The 21142-nt window shown below is 49.1% G+C and overlaps 1 protein-coding gene across 4 annotated transcripts in view; it reads right to left on the bottom strand.

The window, feature by feature from the left end:
• Positions 1–16949, bottom strand: part of Macrod1 (mono-ADP ribosylhydrolase 1) — a 181800-nt gene extending 164851 nt beyond the window's left edge. For 2 of the 4 annotated variants that reach the window (XM_045153885.1, XM_045153877.1), the window contains exon 1: positions 16510–16949. In XM_045153885.1, the coding sequence (XP_045009820.1) occupies positions 16510–16813 (304 nt within the window). In that variant the 5' untranslated portion in view covers positions 16814–16949. The remainder of the gene's footprint in view (positions 1–16509) is intronic. The other 2 variants (XM_045153889.1, XM_045153894.1) reach the window with 2 other exon arrangements.
• Positions 16950–21142: the final 4193 nt, after the last annotated feature.

Raw genomic sequence — 21142 nt, 5'->3', positions numbered from 1 at the left:
AGAGAAAGAATATGGGCATGCCAGGGCCTACAGCCACTGCAAACAAACTCCAGATGCATGTGCCCCCTTGTGCATCTGGCTAATGTGGGTCCTGGGGAATCAAGCCTCAAACCGGGGTCCTTAGGCTTCATAGGCAAGCATTTAACTGCTAAGCCATCTCTCCAGCCCTGTTTGTTTGTTGAGGTAGGATCTCACTCTAGCCCAGGCTGACCTAGAATTCACTATGTAGTCTCAGGGTGGCCTCGAACTCATGGAAATCCTCCTACCTCTGCCTCCCAAGTGAGTGCTGGGATTAAAAATGTATGCAACCTAGCCGGGCGTGGTGGCGCACACCTTTAATCCCAGCACTTGGGAGGCAGAGGTAGGAGGATTGCCAGGAGTTCAAGGCCATCCTGAGACTACAGAGTTAATTCCAGGTCAGCCTGGACCAGAGTGAGACCCTACCTCGAAAAACCAAAAAAAAAAAAAAAAAAAAAAAGTACGCAACCACATCCAGCTATATTTTTATTTTGAAATGGAGTCTCACTAAGTTGCCCAAGCTGGCCCTGAACTCACTCTGTGCCCCAGGTAGACCTTGAACTTGTCACCTTCCTGTCTCAGCCTCCATAGCAGCAGGGACTCCAGGTCCACCTCACCAGGCCGGGCTCACTTTCATTCTAAGGGTCCAAGAGTGGTTGTGCAGGATCCTCTCTAGCACCCCTCACAACTCACAACCCTCCCCTCTCTTGTGACCCCAGCAAGAGCTAAGGCATACCCAGGGCCCTGCCCAAATGCTCCCTTCTCTATGTGAGGTGCGGCACTGGCTGGAAGCCTCAGTCGCCCTCTTTGTAACTTATGGGCAGCCACTTCCTGCACTGAACAAGAGGTAGATGGGGCTCTGGTGTGGTATCCAGTGAAGGCCCTACCCAGGGAGGGCAAAGATGGCAGGCAGCAAAGGCCAGTCTCCATTCAGGTCTGCCTGTCATTGACAATTGATAAATAGTTATTGAGCATTCACCTGGTACCAAATCTGGGTGTGGTGGGAAAGGTAAGATCCTGGGGTCTGACCAAGAAGAGGAGAGACAGATCAGGCAAGCTTCTGGAAGGAAGTGACCCCCAGCTGTTCTGGTCTATTTCCAGGCTGCAGAAGCTCCCTCTAAATTTGTGTTCTTCACAGGCAGCTCCATCTGGCAGGCTCCAGTGGCTGATTAGGAAATACACCCCCTCCTCCTCCACTCCAGCTCCAGCCAGGCCACCACCTGCTGGTACCACTGTCTTCCCTCCCTCCCACAGCACTCAGGTCACTGGCCATGAAGGTCCTTCCTCCCAGCAGAGGCTGCCTGTGCATCTGGTTCACCTTCCAGAGAACTGCCCCTCCTGCTCCCCCTCAGGCTGCCCCATCGGCCCTCAACCACCCCCTCTCTGTACCCCCAACCACACATTCTAATGCCCCAGCTCCGCAGCCATAGCCTCTGCCCTCCAGGGAGCCCCTACACCCCCTTCTCAAGAGGAAGATCAAGGACAAGGTCCTCCCTTTGGACAGGAAGTATCCTGACTGGCCCCTGGCTTCTAGTCTGTCCTCTTTGAGGCTCTACCTCAGCTCCACGAACTCACACCCGCTTCACTGGGGGGTTGGCTCTCTTTGGGGCCCTTCCGTGGAGTCCATGTGCAACACAGAATAGTCCTTTCCTTCCTCTCATCTCTGCACCCCATCTAGACTACTAGCTGTGTCCCCGTGATGTCCCAGACATCAAGCCTCATCACTCCACCGGACTCCTCCAGAAAACCCCAACTCCTGGATGACTCCCAAGACCACCTCACCCCTTTATCCTGTGTTTCTCACACAACTGGCCAACTAGCTTCCTAGGAACATAAAACAAGCCGGGTGTGATAGTGCATACCTTTAATGCCAGCACTGGGGAGGCAGAGGTAGGAGGATTGTTGTGAATTCCCGGCCACCCTGAGACACCAGAGAGAATTCCAGGTCAGCCTGGGCTAAAGAGAGACTCTACCTCAAAAAAAAAAAAAAAAAAAGGAAAAAAGAAAAGAAAAAAAGAAGGAAGCCGGGTGTAGTGGTGCACACTTTTAATCCCAGCACTTGGAAGGCAGAGGTAGGATCACTGTGAATTGGAGGCCACCCTGAGATTACATAGTGAATTCCAGGTCAGCCTGAGCTAGAGTGAGACCCTACCTCAAAAAAAAATAAAAAAATAAAAATAAAAGGGACATAAACCAGATTCTACTCCTTCTTGGGTGACTCAGCTCAAACACCAGGGCATTACTGTACTAAAGATGGCCCTGTGATGCCTCCACTTATCTACCTAGCTCCAAATTACACCCCCACCCATCATCCTACCAGCCCAGTCCCGTTCAGCTCCTCCCTGCCTCGGGGCCTTTGCGCCTGCTGTATCTGGGAAGCTGGTCCTTGTCGGGATTCAGGATTGACTAGGGGGACGCGAGGAATACAAGAGCAAAGGAAAGCCAGCTTCAACAGCACAGGTTATTTTATTGGCGGGACAGTAGCAGCTCTCCTGGGATGAAACTCCCGTGTTTGAAAGTGGGAGACTTAAGATCTAGAGAGTCAGGAGATAGAGGGATGGGGGTCTTTGGGAAAGAAGAATAGGGGGAAGGTAAGGCCTTTTCTTTTGTTTACTAATTGCCTGTCCAGATGGCCTGATAGCTCTTGAGGTCAGAGCTCTGAGTTATGAGCTTGCTTCATAACAGAAGCCCCCTATCATGCTATGGTCCAGGAAAGTTTTATGGTCCACCGAGGCCAGTCGTCCAAGGTCAGTGGTTCATTAACCCTTCAGTCCTTTTTCACATTCTCTCTGCACAATACCCTCCCCTCTCTTCTCTGCTTCCTGCAGAGTTGCTGGACATTTTGCCCTGGTTTACATTTATTCCTTACTGGACCTAGGCTATTTTTGCTTATAAATTCCACTCAGGATTCTGTCCTGTTTCCTGTTGGATTCCCATCCCCAACCAGCACAGTGCATGCCATGGGCACATGTCTATGGGCAGCTACGAAATGACTCAGTACAGGAAAGAGCTGAGACCTGAGGGCTGACAGGAGTTGGCCGAGGGCAGTCTTGGAGGCAGAGGACCTGCCTGTGCAGACGCCCTAAGGCAAGAGGAGGCATGGGGGCGGGGGGGGGGGGGGAGAGAAGCCAGAACAGCCTGTGTTTGTTTGTTTGTTTTGTTTTATTTTTTTAATTTTTTGTTTTTTTGAGGTAGGGTCTCATTGTAGCCCAGGCTGACCTGGAATTCATTATGTAGTCTCAGGGTGGCCTGGAACTCATGGTGATCCTCCTACCTCTGCCTCCCGAGTGCTGGGATTAAAGGCGTGTGCCACCACGCCCGGCTCTGTTTGTTTTATTTTTGAGGTAGGGTCTCACTCTAGCCCAGGCTGAGAGTGAAGGCAGGGGTACAGGGAACAGAGGGACAGGACATCCAGGCCACATCAAACACTCCACTCTTCGCTGAGGGTAAAATGAGACCCAGAGAGAGCACAGCCAAACAGGACACAATCTGGGAGGAGAAACCCTTTTGTTCTGGATGGAGGGCAAAGCAGACCAAGCTTCGGACATTATTACAGGTCCCCATATTGGTCATCTTGTGCACTCATGACCAAAGACACCCCTGAGCCTTGGCATGCCTAAGTGCGAGTGACCCAACCAGCTGGGCCCAGAGCCAGGACTGACAGGGAACTACAATGAGGCTGACAACAGACTGGCCACAGGCTACTGCTAAGGTGCTCCTGCTGTGGCAGCCCTAGTGCCCATGGGATGAAATCACGTGCTCAGGAACCTCTGGCTCCTTAGCAGACATGCCTGATAATGCCACACCACCTTAGACAAGGGGCAGAGAGATCTGGCTGTGGTCACACACAGGTACAAGGAATCTGGGGCAAGGCTGTTCTACTCCATGACCAGGTGGCAGGTCTAAGTGGCTACAGCCCACAGGACCTCTTCTGCCACAGACAACACCCTGCCTCTGCCATCCACTACCACACACAGTCCTTGAGGACAGTTGTCAGACTAATATACCAGTGTTTGTCTCTGAGTGCCTGTATGAGCCAGGCAGAGAGGTACAGTTGAAAGACAGATGCAAGAGGATCAGAAGTTCAAGGTCATCTTTGGCTACATAATGATCTTGTGACCACCCTGAACTATATAGGATCCTGTCTCAAACAAACTAACAAACAAAAAAGGCCATAGCTGAAAAAATAAAGTACCTTGGAATAAACCTAACCAAGGAAGTAAAGAATCTCTACAATGAGAACTTTAAAACACTCAAGCAAGAAATTGCAGAAGACACTAGAAAGTAGAGGAAGATCCCTTGTTCCTGGATTGGAAGAATCAATATTGAGAAAATGGCAATCTTACCAAAAGCAATCTACACACTTAATGCAATCCCTATCAAAATTCCAAAGGCATTCTTCATGAAAATAGAAAAAACAATCCAAAAATTCATTTGGTATCACAAAAAACCTAGAATATCTAAAATAATACTAAGCAACAAAAGTAAGCTTGGTGGTATCACCATACCTGATTTTAACCAGTACTACAGAGCCATTGAAACAAAAACAGCGTGGTACTGGCACAAAAACGGACATGTAGATCAGTGGAACAGAACAGAGGACCCAGATGTAAGCCCAAGTAGCTATAGCCACCTGATATTCGATAAAGATGCCAAAAATACTCATTGGAGAAAAGACAGCCTCTTCAGCAAATGGTGTTGGGAACACTGGATATATATCTGCAGAAGAATGAAAATAGATTCTTCTCTCTCTCTCTCTCTCCATGCACAAGAATTAAGTCCAGATGGATTAAAGACCTTAACATCAGACCTGAAACTCTGAAACTGCTAGAGGAAAAAGTAGGGGAAACCCTTCAACATATTGGTCTTGGCAAAGACTTTCTGAATACAACCCCAATTGCTCAGGCAATAAAACCACAGATTAATCACTGGGGCCTCATGAAATTACAAAGATTTTGCACTGCAAAGGACACAGTGAAAAAAGCAAAGAGGCAACCTACAGAATGGGAAAAAAATCTTCACCAGCTATACATCTGATAGAGGATTAATATCTAGGATACACAAAGAACTCAAAAAGTTAAAAATAAGGAATCAAACAAGCTACTCAAAAAATGGGCTATGGAGCTAAATAGAACATTCTCAAAGGAAGAAATACGAATGGCATATAAGCATCTAAAAAAATGTTCTACGTCACTAGTCATCAGGGAAATGCAGATTAAAACTACATTGAGATTCCATCTCACTCCTGTCAGATTGGCCACCATCATGAAAACAAATGATCATAAATGTTGGCGGGGATGTGGAAAAAGAGGAACCCTTCTACACTGCTGGTGGGAATGCAATCTGGTCCAGCCATTGTGGAAATCAGTGTGGAGGTTCCTAAAACAGCTAAAGATTGATCTTCCATATGACCCAGCTATAGCACTCCTAGGCATATATCCTAAGGACTCATCTCATTTCCTTAGAAGTATGTGCTCAACCATGTTTATTGTGGCTCAATTTATAACAGCTGGGAAATGGAACCAGCCTAGATGTCCCTCAACTGATGAGTGGATAATGAAGATGTGGCACATTTATATAATGGAGTTCTACTCAGCAGTAAAGAAAAATGAAGTTATGAAATTTGCAGAAAAATGGATGGACCTGGAAAGGATTATACTAAGAGAGGTAACCCAGGCCCAGAAAGCCAAGCGCCACATGTTCTCCCTCATATGTGGATCCTAGCTACAGATGATTGGGCTTCTGCGTGAGAAGTAAAATACTTAGTAGCAGAGGCCAGTAAGTTAAAAAGAAGATATAAAGGGAAGAGAAAGGAAGGGAGGAGGGTACTTAATAGGTTGGTATTGTATATATGTAAGTACAATGATTGTGATGGGGAGGTAATATGATGGAGAATGGAATTTCAAAGGGGGAAGTGCGGGGGGGGGAGGTATTACCATGGGATATTTTTTATAATTATGGAAAATGTTAATAAAAAGTGTGAAAATAAAATTAAAAATAAAAAAAAGGCCATAGCTGAAGAGATGGCTTAGCAGATAAGGCACTTGCCTGCAAAGCCTAAGAACCTAGGTTCAATTCCCCAGAACCCATGTAAACTAGATGTACATGCATCTGGAGTTCATTGCAGTAGCTAGAGGCCATATTGTGTCTACTGATATTCTCTTTGTCTTTTTTTTTTTTTTAGGTAGGGTCTCACTCTAGCCCAGGCAGACCTGGAATTCACTGTGGAGTCTCAGGATGGCCTCAAATTCACGGTGATCCTCATACCTCTGCCTCCCTTATGAGTGCTGGGGTTAAAGATGGGTGCCACCATGCCCGACTTCTCTCTCTTTCTCTCTTTTAATGCTGCAAACAACCTCTAGATGCATGTGCCAGCTTGTGTATCTACATCACTAGTATGTGGGTCCTGGAGAATCAAACATGGGTCTTCTGGCTTTGCAGGCAAGTGCCTTAACTGCTAAGCCATCCCTCTGGGCCATTTTCTTGTTGTTGGGTTTTTTTTTTTTTGTTTTGTTTTTGAGGCAAGGTCTCACACCAGCCCAGGCTCACCTGGAACTCACTATGTAGTCTTAAGGTGGCCTTGAACTCACGGCCATCCTCCTACCACTGCCTCCTGAGTCCTGGGACTAAAGGCATGTGCCACCACACCCAGCAATAATATTTTAAAAAAATATGCTAGCATGCCAGCACTGTGTCCCCATCTTCAGAACAAGGTCATAGCCTGGCTGATCCCTGAGACATTCTGTATTCCACTGACCCTGCTTTACCGGGAAGAAAACAGCCACCCGTGACTGTTGCCCACCCCAGGGTCTGTGCACATATCCCTGACCCAGATGAAATCCATCAAGGTCCCACACCCTCTGGAAAGAGGAGACAAGACGACAGGAACCACTGCCCAATACATTCTGCCAAGAGGATTGATGCAGACTTAAAGCACAAGTGAGTTTTGTTTTGATTTTTTTTTTAATAAAAGATGTTAAACATGTATTTTCATTTTTTTCATTTTTGAAGAGGCTAGAGTATTTCACAGCTCACTGAGACAGGTGTTGTAAAAAGATGTTCGCAGTAAATTTTGATGGGAAGGCCTGACCCTGGACAAAGCTTTCAACAGCTCATGAGCACGAAAGCCAGATGAGGAGGAAGCAGGCTCCGCCAGAGCCATAAAGCGCACCGGGCAAACGGGAATTCAATGATGTGTTTTAAGAAGTGTTTTTATGGCACTTTGCAAGATGCTATTGGAAGAGGTGAGACGAGACTGGGCGCTGATGGGGCTGTGTGCCAGGAGAACACCAGGTGGGCACGGCTGATAAGGCTGTGCACCGGAACACGGAATGCAGCCTCGGTGGCATTAATCACCTGTGCTCACCATCCCTGAGGAGCCGCGACTCACCCCAGCCTATGGCTTGAGCAATGGGGCGGTGGGGGGCTCGAGCATGAGACATTGTGAAGCTCTGGTCCTGCCTTCGCCCACACTGAATGTGCCAAGACTATGTCTCCTGTCAGAGGAGATACACCCTCACCCTGGAGTCCCAGGTGTGCCTGGAGAATGCACCTGCTCAGCACGTCCATTGGACATCTTTGTCACTCTGGATGAGGTCCCTGGGGTTTGCAATCCATCCTGACCTGTGCCGGCCGCAGCTGAGGCTAGAGCACATGAGTCCCATAGCAAGCCACTGGGGAGACTCAGGAACCCAGCAAAGAAAAGCCCCGAGCCTGGGAAGCAATGGGGAAAGAAGCCAATGGGACCTCCTGGGCAGTCATGGTAATGTAACCCCAGCACAGGAAACAGGTTCAGAAGCTGGCCGCCTTTAATCCTAGCACTCAGGAGGCAGAGGTAGAAGGATCCTCATGAGTTTGAGGCCAACCTGAGACTAATTCCAGGTCAGCCTGAGCTAGAGTGAGACCCTTCATCAAAACAAACGTGGTGGCGCATGCCATTAATTCCAGCACTTGGGAGGCACAGGTAGAAGGATCCCTGGGAGTTCAAAGCCACCCTGAAACGACATAGTGAATTCCAGGTCAGCCTGAGCTAAAGTGAGACCCTACCTCGAAAAACAAAACAAAAAACAACAACAACAACAAAAAAAAAACATGGGCTGGAGAGATGGCTTAGCGGTTAAGCGCTTGCCTGAGAAGCCTAAGGACCCCAGTTCGAGGCTCGGTTCCCCAGGTCCCACGTTAGCCAGATGCACAAGGGGGCGCACGCGTCTGGAGTTCGTCTGCAGTGGCTGGAGGCCCTGGCGCGCCCATTCTCTCTCTCTCCCTCTATCTGTCTTTCTCTCTGTGTCTGTTGCTCTCAAATAAATAAATAAATAAATTTTAAAAAACATTAAAAAAACAAAAAACAGAAGCTTGGAAAATGTGAAGCAGTGGCACTGGGCTTGTTTGGGTCTGATAGTACCAATATCCCTTCTCTTTTCAGCACACAGCTCTGCCCCAGTGTGGAGTGGAACAAGGAACTAAGACTTGGTGACACTGACCCCAGATGCGCCCACCTTAAGTCCCGTCATGTCAACTGCCTTTCAATGTGACTGTTTGCAGTCTGTCATGAAGAGGTCCTAACTGGAGGGACACTGTGGTGCCCAGAGCCAGGACCAGCCAGTGCCAGACCAGCCACAGCCAGAAATTCAACAGTGAAATCAGGTCTCACAGAAGGTTGCCAAAAGGCCTGCATGTTCCAGGCACTCCAGAGGGGAGGCAGGAGGACAAAATCATGCTTGGCTGCATAGTGAGTCCAAGGCCATCCTGGGCTTGAGACCCTATCTCAAATAAATAAATAAATAAAACCCAAGTATGGTGACATACACCTTTAATCTCAGAGGAAGGAGAATCACTGTGAGTTCCAGGCCAGCCTAAGACTACATAGTGAATTCCAAGTTAGCCTGGGCTAGAGGGAGACCCTACCTGAAAAAAAAAAAAATAAATAAATAAATAAATAACAGAACAACAACAACAAAAACAGGGGGGAATGGGATAATGACTCAGCAATTAAAGGTGCTCGCTTACAAAGCCTAACCCAGGTTCAGTTCCCAAGTCACTCACAATAAGCAGGGCACAAAAAGTGGCTTAAGAGGCTCTGGCATGCACGCATGCACACACACACATGTAAGTACAATAATTTTTTGTTCGTTTGTTTGTTTCTCAAGGTAGGGTCTTGTTCTCTCCCAGGCTGACCAGGAATTCATAGTCTCGAATTCATGATGATCCTCCTAATTCTGCCTCCTGAGTGCTGGGATTAAAGGCATGTGTCACCACACCAGGCAATAAAAGTAATTTGAAATGTGGGCATTAAAAATAAAAAGAGCCAAGCTGGGTGTGGTGGTGCACGCCTTTAATCCCAGCACTCGGGAGGCAAGAGGCAGAGATAGGAGGATCGCTGTGAGTTCGAGGCCACCCTGAGACTACATAGTGAATTCCAGGTCAGCCTGAGCTAGAGTGAAACCCTACCTTGAAAAACCAATAAATAAATAGAGCCAAGCCGGGTGTGGTGGCACACGCCTTTAATCCCAGCACTTGGGAGGCAGAAGTAGGAGGATTGCTGTGAGTTCAAGGCTACCCTGAGACTAGAGTGAATTCCAGGTCAGCCTGTACTAGAGTGAAAATCTACCTCGAAAAACAAAAACAAAAACAAACAAACAAACAAAAAAAGCCATTGGGCTGGAGAGATGGCTTAGTGGTTAAGCACTTGCTTGTGAAGCCTAAGGACCCCGGTTCTAGGCTCAATTCCCCAGGACTCACGTTAGCCAAATGCACAAGGGGCATATGCATCTGGGGTTTGTTTGCAGTGGCTAGAGGCCCTGGTGCACTCATTCTCTCCTTCTCTCTCTCTCCCTCTTTCTCTCTCTGTCACTCTTAAGTAAATAAATAAATATAAAACAAAAAATTTTTTTAAAAGAGCCATATGTTGTAGCATATGCCTTTCTTTTGGGGGGTGGGGTTTGAGGTAGGGTCTCACTCTAGCCCAGGCTGACCTGGAATTCACTATGTGGTTTCAGGATGGCCTCAAACTCACAATGATCCATCTATCCTGCATGCCAAGTGCTGGGATTAAAGGTGTGTGCCACCATGCCCAGTGCATGCCTTTAGCCCTCAGCACATGGGATAGAGAAGTAGGGGATTGCCCACTGCCCTGAGGTCAAGATCAGCCTGGGACTACAGAGTAAGTTCCAGGTCAGTGAAACCCACTCTAGCCTCAAAAAAAAAAAGAGGGGGAAAACAGATCTGGTATGAAGCTCAATTAGTAATGTACCTGCCTAGCATGCATAAAACCTGGGTTTGATTCCCAGCACCACATAAAACTTAGCATCGTTAAAAATGCCAGGCTGGGGCTGGAGAGATGGCTTGGCGGTTAAGGTGCTTGTCTGTAGAGCCTAAGGACCCATGTGTGACTCTCCAGGTCTCACAAAAGCCAGATGCACAAGGTGACACAAGCACACAAGGTCACACAGGTGCACAGATGGCGCGCATGCCTGGAGTCCAACTGCAGTGGCTGAAGGCCCTGGTTTGCCAATTCTCTCTCTCTCTTAAAAAAAAAACAACAAAAAATAAATAAATAAATAAATTAAAAAAAAAAAAAACAACGGTGGGGAGACTGGGGAAATGGCTTAAACATTTGCCTGTGAAGCCTAAGGATCTCAGTTTAGTTCCCCAGGACCCACGTAAGCCAGATGCACAGAGGACACATGCACCTGGAGTTCATTTGCAGTGGCTGGAGGCCCTGGCATGCCCATTCTCTCTTTTTCTTCCTCTCTCTCAAATAAATAAATAATACAGATTTTTTTAAGTCTGTTGGACTTGCCTCAAAAACAAACAAACAAACAAACAAAAAATACCCAGCTGGGCTGGAGAGATAGCTTAGTGGTTAAGGCACTTACCAGCTGTGGTGGTTTGATTCAGGTGCCTCCATAAACTTAGATGTTCTAGGTTCGCAGATGATGGGAGATTTGGGAATTAACATCTCCTGGAAGCAGTGTGTTGTTGGGGGCAGGCTTATGGGTATTGTAGCCAGTTTCCCCATGCCAGTGTTTGGCATATACTCCTGTTGCTATTTGCCCACCTTATGTTGGCCAGGGGATGATGTCTACCTTCTGCTCATGTCAATATTTTCCCTGCCATCAAGGAGCTTCTCCTTGAGTCTGTAAGCCAAAATAAATCCTTTTTTCCCCAAAAGCTACTCTTGGTCAGGTGATTTCTACCAGCATTGCAAACCTGACTACAACAGTAATGTTGGTACTGAGAGTGGCATTGCTGCTAAACACCTGACTGTGTGGCTTTGGCCTTTTGGAGCTGATTTTCAAGAGGAATGTGGAAGGATTTGAAACCTTGGCCTAAGAGATGCCTTGCAGTGCTGTAAGTACAGCTTGATGGACTATTTGGTCAGAGTTGCAAGACCTGAATGCAGTAAGAACTATGGACTGTGAAGTTTGGCTTATGAGGGTGGAAAGGAACTTTGTCTGGACTGGCCTAGAAGCAGTTTGTGAGAGGCTTGCTGTTATGTCTGTGTCCTGAGAACTTGTGCAGGGTTGCTTTGCATAGAAACAGACTGGTCTGGGCAGAGGGATATCGCACAGAAGAAACGAAATCTTTGGGTGAACTGCTGCCCATTCAGCTATAATTGAGAAATTACAACTATTGAGATTAGGCCAGCTGACCTGCACTGGGGCAACAGGAAGAATGTAGACTCTTTTGAAGGAGCCTGAGTGCTCAAGGAGCATCCTGTTCTTCAAAGTCTGCTTTATTCCCCCCTGGATTAATAAATTGGCACCCTACCTGGTATTGTGGAGTATAAGAAACGCAGGAAAGAGAGGGCCATTGAGCTTGTAAGGCAGTCTTGTGTTTTGGAAATGGCCATGAGCAGTGTGAAGCAGGTTTGCTGGATGGAGTGTGGGTGTTATAGCCAGTTTCCCCATGCTAGTGTTTGACACACTCTCCTGTTGCTATTGTCCACCTTATGTTGGTCAGGAGGTAATGTCCACCCTCTGTCATCATTTTCCCTGCCATCACAGAGCTTCCCCTCCAGTCTGTAAGCCAAAATAAACCTTTTATTTTTTTTCCCCAAAGCTATTCTTGGTCAGGTAATTTCTGATAGCAATGCCAACCTGATCGCAACACCTGTGAAGCATAAGGACCCAGGTTCAATTCCCCAGTACCCACTTGAACCAGATTCACAGGGTGGCACATGCGTCTGGAGTTTTTTTTGTAGTGGCTAGAGGCCCTAATGTGCCCATTTTCTCTCTCACACACAAATAAATAAATATTTTTTAAATGCCTGTAGAGCCGGGCGTGGTGGTGCACACTTTTAATCCCAGCACTTGGGAGGCAGCGGTAGGAGGATCACCATGAGTTTGAGGCCACCCTGAGACTACATAGTGAATCCCAGGTCTGCCTGAGCTAGAATGAGACCCTACCTTGAAAAACCATAAAGTAGCAGCAGCAGCATAAATTGTCAGAATATACACAAATGGACCACACAGTGGGTTCTGGGTCAGTCTGTGCAGCAGAGAAGACCTTGGGGTGTTTTTAAAAACTATTTATTTATTTACCTATTTATTTATTTGTGTATGCACATACATAGCAAGATCTCTTGCCACTGCAAATGAATGCCAAATGCTTCTGCTACTTTTGCATCTGGTTTTATGTGGATGCTAAGAAATCAAACCAGCAGGCTTTGAAAACAAGCACTTTTAATCATTGATTTATCTCCCCAGGCTTGGCCCTATGTAAGAAAATGAGTGTAGAGGTTATCAGGGACCATTAGCCAACCAGCCCTGTTGACCTAACTCAAGTGACTCTTCAAAAGGTGAAGCCTGGTCTAGAGAGATGGCTCAGCAGTTAAAGCGCTTGCCTGAAGAGCCTAATGACCTGAGTTCAATTCCCCAGTACCCATATAAAGCCTGATACACAAAGTGGTACGTGTATCTAGAGTTTGAGTTCGTTCGCAATAGCTGAAGACCCTAGTGCACCCATTCTGTCTGTCTGTCTGTCTGTTTTGTCTCTCTATGCTTGCAAATAAATAAATAAATAAGGGCTGGAGAGATGGCTTAGTGGTTAAGGTGCTTGCCTACAAAGTCAAAGGACCCAGGTTTGATTCCCCAGTACCCAAGTAAAGCCAGATGGCACATATGTCTGGAGTTTGTTTGCGGTGCCTAGAGGCCCTGTGTACCCATTCTCTCTCCCTCTCTCTTTTAAATATTTTATTTATTTTATTATTATTACTATTATTATTATTATTTGGGTTTTCAAGGTAGGGTCTCACTCTAGCTCAGGCTGATGTGGAATTCACTATGTAGTCTCGGGGAGGCCTCAAACTCACGGCAATCCTCCTGCTTTCCAAGTGCTGGGATTAAATGCATGCAACATTCTTTAAAAAAATAAATAAATAAAAAATTAAGGGCTGGAGAGATGGCTTAGTGGTTAAGGCGGCATGCCTGAGAAGCATAAGGACCCAGGTTTGATTCTCCAGGTCCCACATAAGCCAGATGCACATGGTGGCGCATGCATCTGGAGTTTGTTTGCAGTGTGGCTAGTGGCCCTGGTGAGCATATTCTCTCTCTCTCTCTCTCTCTCTCTAATAAATAAGTAAATAAAATAGATTCATTTATTTATTAGAGAAAGAGGCAGAGAGAGAGAATGACTCCACCAGAGCCTTCAGTGGCTGCAAACAAACTCCAGAAGTATGTGCCACCTTATGCATCTGGCTATTCATTTGCAGCCACAAGAGGCTCTGGGGGTCCTAGGGAATCAAATCAGGGTCCTTCGGTTCTGTAAGCAAGTGCTAAGCCATCTCGCCAGACCCCCCCCCCCATCTTCCTCTTTCTCTCTCTCAAATAAATAAACAAAATAAAATAATTTTGAAAAGTAAAAAAAAAAAAAGTGAAAGTGTCTGTGCTGGAACCATGGAGGGTGTGTGGCACAGTGGTAGCCACTTGTCCCTCAGGGTAAGGCCCTGGGTTCCATGCCCAGCCCTGGAAAAAAAAAAAAATGGAATCTAATTTCCTTCCCTGGGCCACACTCTGTGTGACTGAATAAAGCAGAAAGGGCAATATGGCATCTTGAAGGCTAGGCCACAAAAGGTTCCTGTGGCTTCCACTTTGGTTCTGAGCCTTCTACCCATGGGTCCCATGCTCTCGGAGATGCAAGTGCCCTGACCTGAGCTCATTCAAGCAGCTCTCCCTAAGTAGGCCCCACATGAGGAGGCCAGGTCCCTGAGCCCCAGGTGAGCCCCATGAATGATGATACAACTTTCTGTTGGCTCCACCTCCTGGGGACTCAGGGCCAGAGGCACTGGCTTCCAGCTGAGCTAAGCTACCCTACATTCCTGTACTCAGAGATTCAGCGTAGCACAACCTAGGTCCCAAGTCACAAAGGCGTAGGATAACCTGTTGCTCAGCACTAGGTAACTTGGCCACCAATCACCATTACAGCTGCCGTGGGAGGGCACATTTGAGTGCTGGTGTCACTGGGATTCTAGGCCGAGGGGACTAGAATTGATGGCAGTGAGAGGCTCCCATGCTAACTCTGTTGCCCTTCCTTACCCTGCTCCTTCTCCTTAGACTTCAGCCAGCTGTCCTGAGACACTGCTCCATAGTGCAAGCAACTCAGGGCAGGCCTATGATGGCTAATCTTCATTGACAGGATCTAGACTGACCCAGGAGACAAACCTCTGAGCACATCTGTGAGAGTTTCTAGACTGGGTTAACTGAGGTGAGGAGACCCACTCTAAATGGGGGCAGCGCCACTCTATGAGAAAGCAAGCAAAGCACCAGCATTCTCTCAAGACCTCCCGACTGAGGACACAATGTGATCATCCAGCTCAGGCTTCTGCCACTATGGCTTTGCTATGAGCCAAAATAAACCCTTCCTCCCTTAGTTGCTTTTGTCAGAACAATGAGAAAAGTAACTACTTACAAGTGTGTCCCACTCACGGCTGAGTCCAGAGCACCACAACACTGGCCCCATACAGGCCCTCAGTAAAAGTATGCTGAGTAGCTGGGTGTGGTGGCACATACCTTTAATCCCAGCATTTGGGAGGCAGAGTTCGAGGCCAGCCTGAGACTACATAGTGAATTCCAGTTCAATCCTACCACGAAAAACCACCTGTGTGGGGGGGATCATACTGAGTGAGTCAAATCCCACCTCCCTGCAGAAGAAAAAGAAACCCCCGAGACAGCATAGCGGCTGGTGGCTGGTGAACTCCCCAGGTTAGACTGTTTTCAGGGTTACCAAGAGGGCACTGGTGGAGGGCTGGAGAGGCTGGAATCTAGAAATTACAGCTGACCCTAGAACAGTCGCAGCTGCTGCCCCACCTATATATCACCACCCTGGGGTGCTGTTCTCTGACAGAGTAGCAAGGCAGGGCACCTTTTGGGGACAGTGACTCCCTCTTCTGGTTAGATAGCGCCCACCCCTGCCACCCTGCCTGGGTGTTCTGGGACAAGGGGGCTGAGGAGGATTTGGCAGGTTGTCTGGTCAGAAGGGAACATCAGGTGCTTTAGGATCCCAAAGCAAACAATTTAAATGACTGGAACGAATCATTCTCACTTCTACATTACTGTCACCAGCCACAAGACTGCCACCTTGCATACACCCTCAACCTGGTCTTGCATACGGCTGCTCAGCCCCGTGGTCACACCCACCAACAGCCTAGCCAATGAGGTGCCTTCCCAGCACTTTTGAACCGGGATCCACCCCCCTGGAATGATGAGGGGGGTGGGGGAAGAGGCAAGCCCTGAAGGGCGGCAGCAGCTGAGAGGCCAAACAGAGCTATTTGGGGCTCTGCACATGGCATTCCCTCCCAATCCAGGGACCTGTGGCACTTCCCGGCATGCCTGACCAGCAGAGGAAGAACTTTGATTTTGGGGGTGGGAGGGCAGACAGGGAGGGTTTACCCAAAACAACACTCCCTCCCTGCCTCCTCCCCACAGCTGTAACCTCTGCTCCCCATAAATGAGGCAGACAGACTGATGGCAAGGGGCCAGAAGCAGGGGATGAGGGCAATAGGGTACCAGGACAAACGTCCAGGGAAGGTCCACCTGAGCTGGGGTGCCACTCTGAAGATCTATCTGATCAGGCGAGGTGGGTGCCAACCTGTTGTTACCCTCAGCCCGTTCTCTGCTACTCGGCCCCAAGTGTCACCTAGAGTGTCTTCCATACCGGGCCAAGTGCTAACTTGGCCTTTGCACTCGCGCCGTGTGACCTTGGGAGAGTGGGCTCTGGTTCTGGGTCTGTCTCCCTCCGGCACACGGAGGAAAGTAGCAGGTCGCCTAGCCTCGACCAGTGGGGATACTGTGGGGGCCATTCCTGACGTAGGGCCGCCTTCCTCGCTCCGGTGCCCGGGTTAGACGTAACCCGGAGGGTGAAGCGGAATGGGAGCGGGGCGTGGCTGTGGGCTGAGGAGGTCCCCGGGTCTCCGGAGTGGAAGAGGCTGCTCGTGGGGGTGCTGTCCATCAGGGAGGCCCACGTGGGCCGCCCCCGCCCCGCGCTCACACTTACATTTCGCCTCCTTCCAGTCGGTGGAGGTGCTCAGGTCCACCTTCGCCGCCATGGCCAGGGGGGCCCAGGTGCGCACCCCGGCTCTCCGCCCCACTGCCGCCGCCGCCGCCCCCCACGCCCCAACTCCCGCAGGGGGCCACGCGCGGGGACCCTGCGCGGTCAGCGCCGCCGGGGCCACGCAAGCACTGCTGCGGGTCCGCGCGGCACCCGCCGACCGGCCGGGCCAGGAGCGCGGGGAGACCAGAAGCCGGCCCGCCGCGCGCAGCTGTGCCAGGCGGCCGGACACTTGGCTCGGCAGCGACATGGGCGAGCAGGCGGCGTCGGGCGGCTCCCCGCCCACTTCGACTCTATTTACGCGGCTCGGGGAGACTCTCCTTTATTTACTCCGGGACCCGGCGGCGCGTGCCAGCCCTCAGCGACCGGCACCAAGTCGAGCCGGCGGGCGGCGCAACTAGAAAAGCCCGGGCGCGCCGCTGGGCACCCTGGAACTTGTAGTCCCGGCCGCCCGCCGGCTGAGGCTCACGCGCTCGGGGGCGCACGTGCTCGCCCGCCCCGGGGACCCGCCCCGTCCCGTCCCGTCCCGCCCCGCGGCTAGGGCTTCTAAATCCTAGGGATGACTCGGCTCCCAAGTCCTTCCGCCCGGCTCCCGCCTCTCGGGACTGAACTCGCGGTGCGCGACCCCGTTCCCAAGGTGCCCAGTGGTTTGTAGCCGGAGGCGCCGGGGTTTGGTTTGCCTCCCCCACGCTGCATTTTCGCTCCACATCCAGACTGACCCCCACCCCCACCCCCAAGCAGCCCCTGGCCCCAGCCAGCCCGCCAAAGGGAGGTAGGTGGCAGGTGCTGCGGCGGATGTGTCCGGTTTGGTGACTCTGCCCGGCCGGAGCGGAATCCAGGTCAGCCAGAGAGTAGTGGAGTGTGAAGGCAAAAACCAACCGGGATTGTCTAGCTGGCTGTGGTGACGCATGCTTTTAGTTCCAGCACTCCCAAGGGCAGAGGCAGGAGGATCGCTGCAAGTTCGAGGCCAGCGCAGTCAACCCATACATCCCAAAGTGGTTAAAGAGCCAGGCATGGTGGTTCATGCTTTTAATACCAGCACGGGGGGCGGGGGACGGGAGGAGGAGGGTCACCCTGAGTTCGAGGTCAGCCTGGGCTAGAGTGAGATCCTATCACAAAACAAACGGGGGGCTGGAGAGATGGCTCCACAGTTAAATGCACTTGCTTGCGAAGCATGGAGGCCTGGGTTCAGGTCCCCAGTACCCACATAAAGCCAGCTGCACAAAGTGGCACATGCATCTGGAGTTTGCAGAGGCAAGAGGTTCTGGAGAGCTCACTCATTCTCTCTGTTAAATAAATAACAGGGCCAGAGGGATGGCTTAGTGGTTAAGGTACTTGCCTGCAAAGCCAAAGGACCCAAGTTCGATTCCCCAGTGCCCACATAAACCAGCTGCACAAGGTGGCACATGCGTCTGGAGTTTGTTTGCAGTGGCTGAAGGCCCTGGCGTGCACATTCTCTCTCTCAAATAAATGTATAAACACAAACAGAAGCCAGGCGCAGGCCTTTAATCCCAGCACTCCAGAGGCAAAGGTAGGAGGATTGCCGTGAGTTGGAGGCCACCCTGAGACTCCATAGTTAATTCCATGTCAGCCTGGGCCAGGGTGAGACCCTACCTCAAAAAACAAAAAAAAAAACAAAACAAAAAAACAAAGTCAAAGTCACTTGCAAAACTTGTCTTCAGGAGTTCAACCACCACATAAAAAGCTAGTCTGGCATTTGTTGGCAACAGCAAGAGAATTTTTTGTTTGAGGTAGAGTCTCACTCTAACCCAGGCTGGCCTGGAATTCACTATGTAGTCTCAGGGTAGCCTCAAACTCACAGCTATCCTCCTACCTCTGCATCTCAAGTGCCAGGATTAAAGACATGTGCCACCGTGCCCAGCTTTTTATGTTTGTTTTTCAAGGTAAGGTCTCAACTGTAGCTTAAGCTGACCTGGAACCCACACTGTAGTACTAGGCTGGCCTCAAACTCACAGCAATCCTCCTACCTCTGCTTCCTGAGTGCTGCTGGAACTAAAGGTGTGTACTTGGCATTTTTTTTTGTTTTGTTTTTGTTTTTGTTTTTGTTTTTGTTTTTGGCAAGAGGAGAGAGAGAGAGAAAAAATATGTGCACGAGGGCCTTTAGTCACTGCAAATGAACTCCAGATGTATGCGCCACTTTGTGCATCTGGCTTTATGTGGGCACTAGGAAATTAAACGCAGATCACTGGGCATCACAGGCAAGCACCTTAACTGCTGGGCCATTTCTCCAGTCCCTACTTTAACTTTTTATTGACAACCTCTGAAGAAATAGGCATATACATGATCATAAGCCTTCTCACCATCTTCGTCTTCACCCTACCAAATCGCCCCTCCACTGAATTCCTTCTTTCCATCCCTCTTATTTATTTATTTATTTGTGTGTGGTGGGGGGAGAAGCAGAATGAAAGAAAATGGACAGACCAGAACTTCCAGCCCTGCAAACAAACTCAAGACACATGTGCCCCTTATGCATTTGGCTTACATGGGTACTGGGAATTGAACCAGGGTCCTTAGGCTTCACAGGCAAACGCCTTAACCACTGTTGCAGTCCGGTTCTCACTGCTGGTAGAAATCACCCAACCAAGAGCAGTTTTCTGGAATAAAAGATTTATTTAGGCTTACAGGCTCGAGGGGAAGCTCCACGATGTCAGGGGAAAACAATGGCATGAGCAAAGGGTGGACATCACTCCCTGGACAACATAAGGTGGATCACAGCAACAGGAGACTGTGCCAAACATTGGCATGGGGAAACTGGCTATAAAGCCCATAAGCCCGCCCCCAACAATTCACTCCCTCCAGGAGGCATTAATTCCCAAATATCCATCAACTGGGGACCTAGCATTCAGAACACCTAAGTTTATGGGGGACACCTGAATCAAACCACCACATTCCGCCCCTGGCCCCATAAACTGATATCCATACATGATGTAAAATACAATGCATTCAGTCTGACTTTAAAAGTCCCCATAGTTTTTATCAATTCCAATGATGTTCATACATCCCCATAGTTCAAGATCTTTTAACTGAGCCGTAATACCAAAAAATAACCTCAAAAAAACCATAATGGCACAGAATAAATATTCACACTGCAAAAGATGGCATTGGGCATAGCAAAGAAACATTCAACCAATGCAAGATTTAAAACAACCAAGGCAAACATCGAACTCTGTAGCTTCAAGTCCAGCAACTCTAGCCAGTGACAAATCTTCAAGTCCGATAATTCTAACCAGCAACAAGTCTCTGGCATTCCAATTCCGCCCCTCCAGTTAGGCTACTCACAGTTCTGGGAAACTTCATCTGGGCCGGCAGCTCCTCAGCAGCCATCTCATGGTCCTGGCATCTCCACTGCAAGCCACGGTTCATCCTCATGGCCCCATGGGGTCTCTATGCAGGCAACCAGCAAACCTGCTTCACACTGCCCGTGGCCATTTCCAAAACACAAGACCGTGTTGCAAACTCAATGACCCTCTTTCCAGCATTTCTTATACTCCACGATACCAGGTAGGGTGCCAATTTGTTAATCCAGAGGGGAATAAAGCAGACTTTGAAGAACAGGACACTCCTTGAGCACTCAGGTCCCTTCAAAAGAGTCGACATTCTTCTTGTTGCCCCCTCACAGGTCAGCTAGCCCAGTCTCAAAAGTTGTAATCTCTCACTTGCAGCTGAACGGGCAACAGTTCACCCAAAGATTTTTCTTTCTGTGCCATATCCCTGTGTTCACACCAGTTCATTTCTACGCAAAGCAACCCTGCACAACTTCTCAGGACATGGGCACAAGAGCAAGCTTCTCACACAAACTGCTAGCCCAGTCCAGGCAAAGCTCTTTCTCACCCTCATAAGCCAAACCTCACAGTCCATAGTTCTTACTGCATTCAGGTCTTGCAGCTCAGACCAGAATAGTCCATCAAGCTGTACTTGCAGCACTGCAAGGTGTCTCTTAGGCCAAGGTTTCAAATCCTCCCACATTCCTCTTGAAAATCAGCTCCAAAGGGCCAAAGCCACATAGTCAGTCATCTAGCAGCAATCCCACTCCTGGGTACCACCTTACTGTTGCAATCTGGTTCTCACTGCTGGTAGAAATCACCCAACCAAGAGCAGTTTTCTGGAATAAAAGATTTATTTAGGCTTACAGGCTCGAGGGGAAGCTCCATGATGGCAGGGGGAAACAATGGCATGAGCAAAGGGTGGACATCACCCCCTGGCCAACATAAGGTGGACCACAGCAACAAGAGAGTGTGCCAAACATTGGCATGGGGAAACTGGCTATAAAGCCCATAAGCCTGCCCCCAACAATACACTCCCTATAGGAGAGATTAATTCCCAAATATCCATCAGCTGGGAACCTAGCATTCAGAGCACCTAAGTTTATGGGGGACACCTGAATCAAACCACCACCACCACTAAGCCATTTCCCCAGCCCTCTTCTTTTACTTTTTAAAATTTTTATTTTAGTTTTGGTTTTTGGAGGTAGGGTCTCACTCTCTAGCCTCTTTTATTTTAGTGCCATCAATTTTCCCTGCCATTGCCAAGGTTTTGTGTAGGTAGCACCTTCTACTAT

The sequence above is a fragment of the Jaculus jaculus genome, chromosome 1, assembly GCF_020740685.1.
Source record: "Jaculus jaculus isolate mJacJac1 chromosome 1, mJacJac1.mat.Y.cur, whole genome shotgun sequence".
Taxonomy (NCBI): domain Eukaryota; kingdom Metazoa; phylum Chordata; class Mammalia; order Rodentia; family Dipodidae; genus Jaculus; species Jaculus jaculus.
The sequence above is the reverse complement of the archived record's forward strand: the minus strand, read 5'-3'. Positions and strand labels throughout refer to the sequence as shown.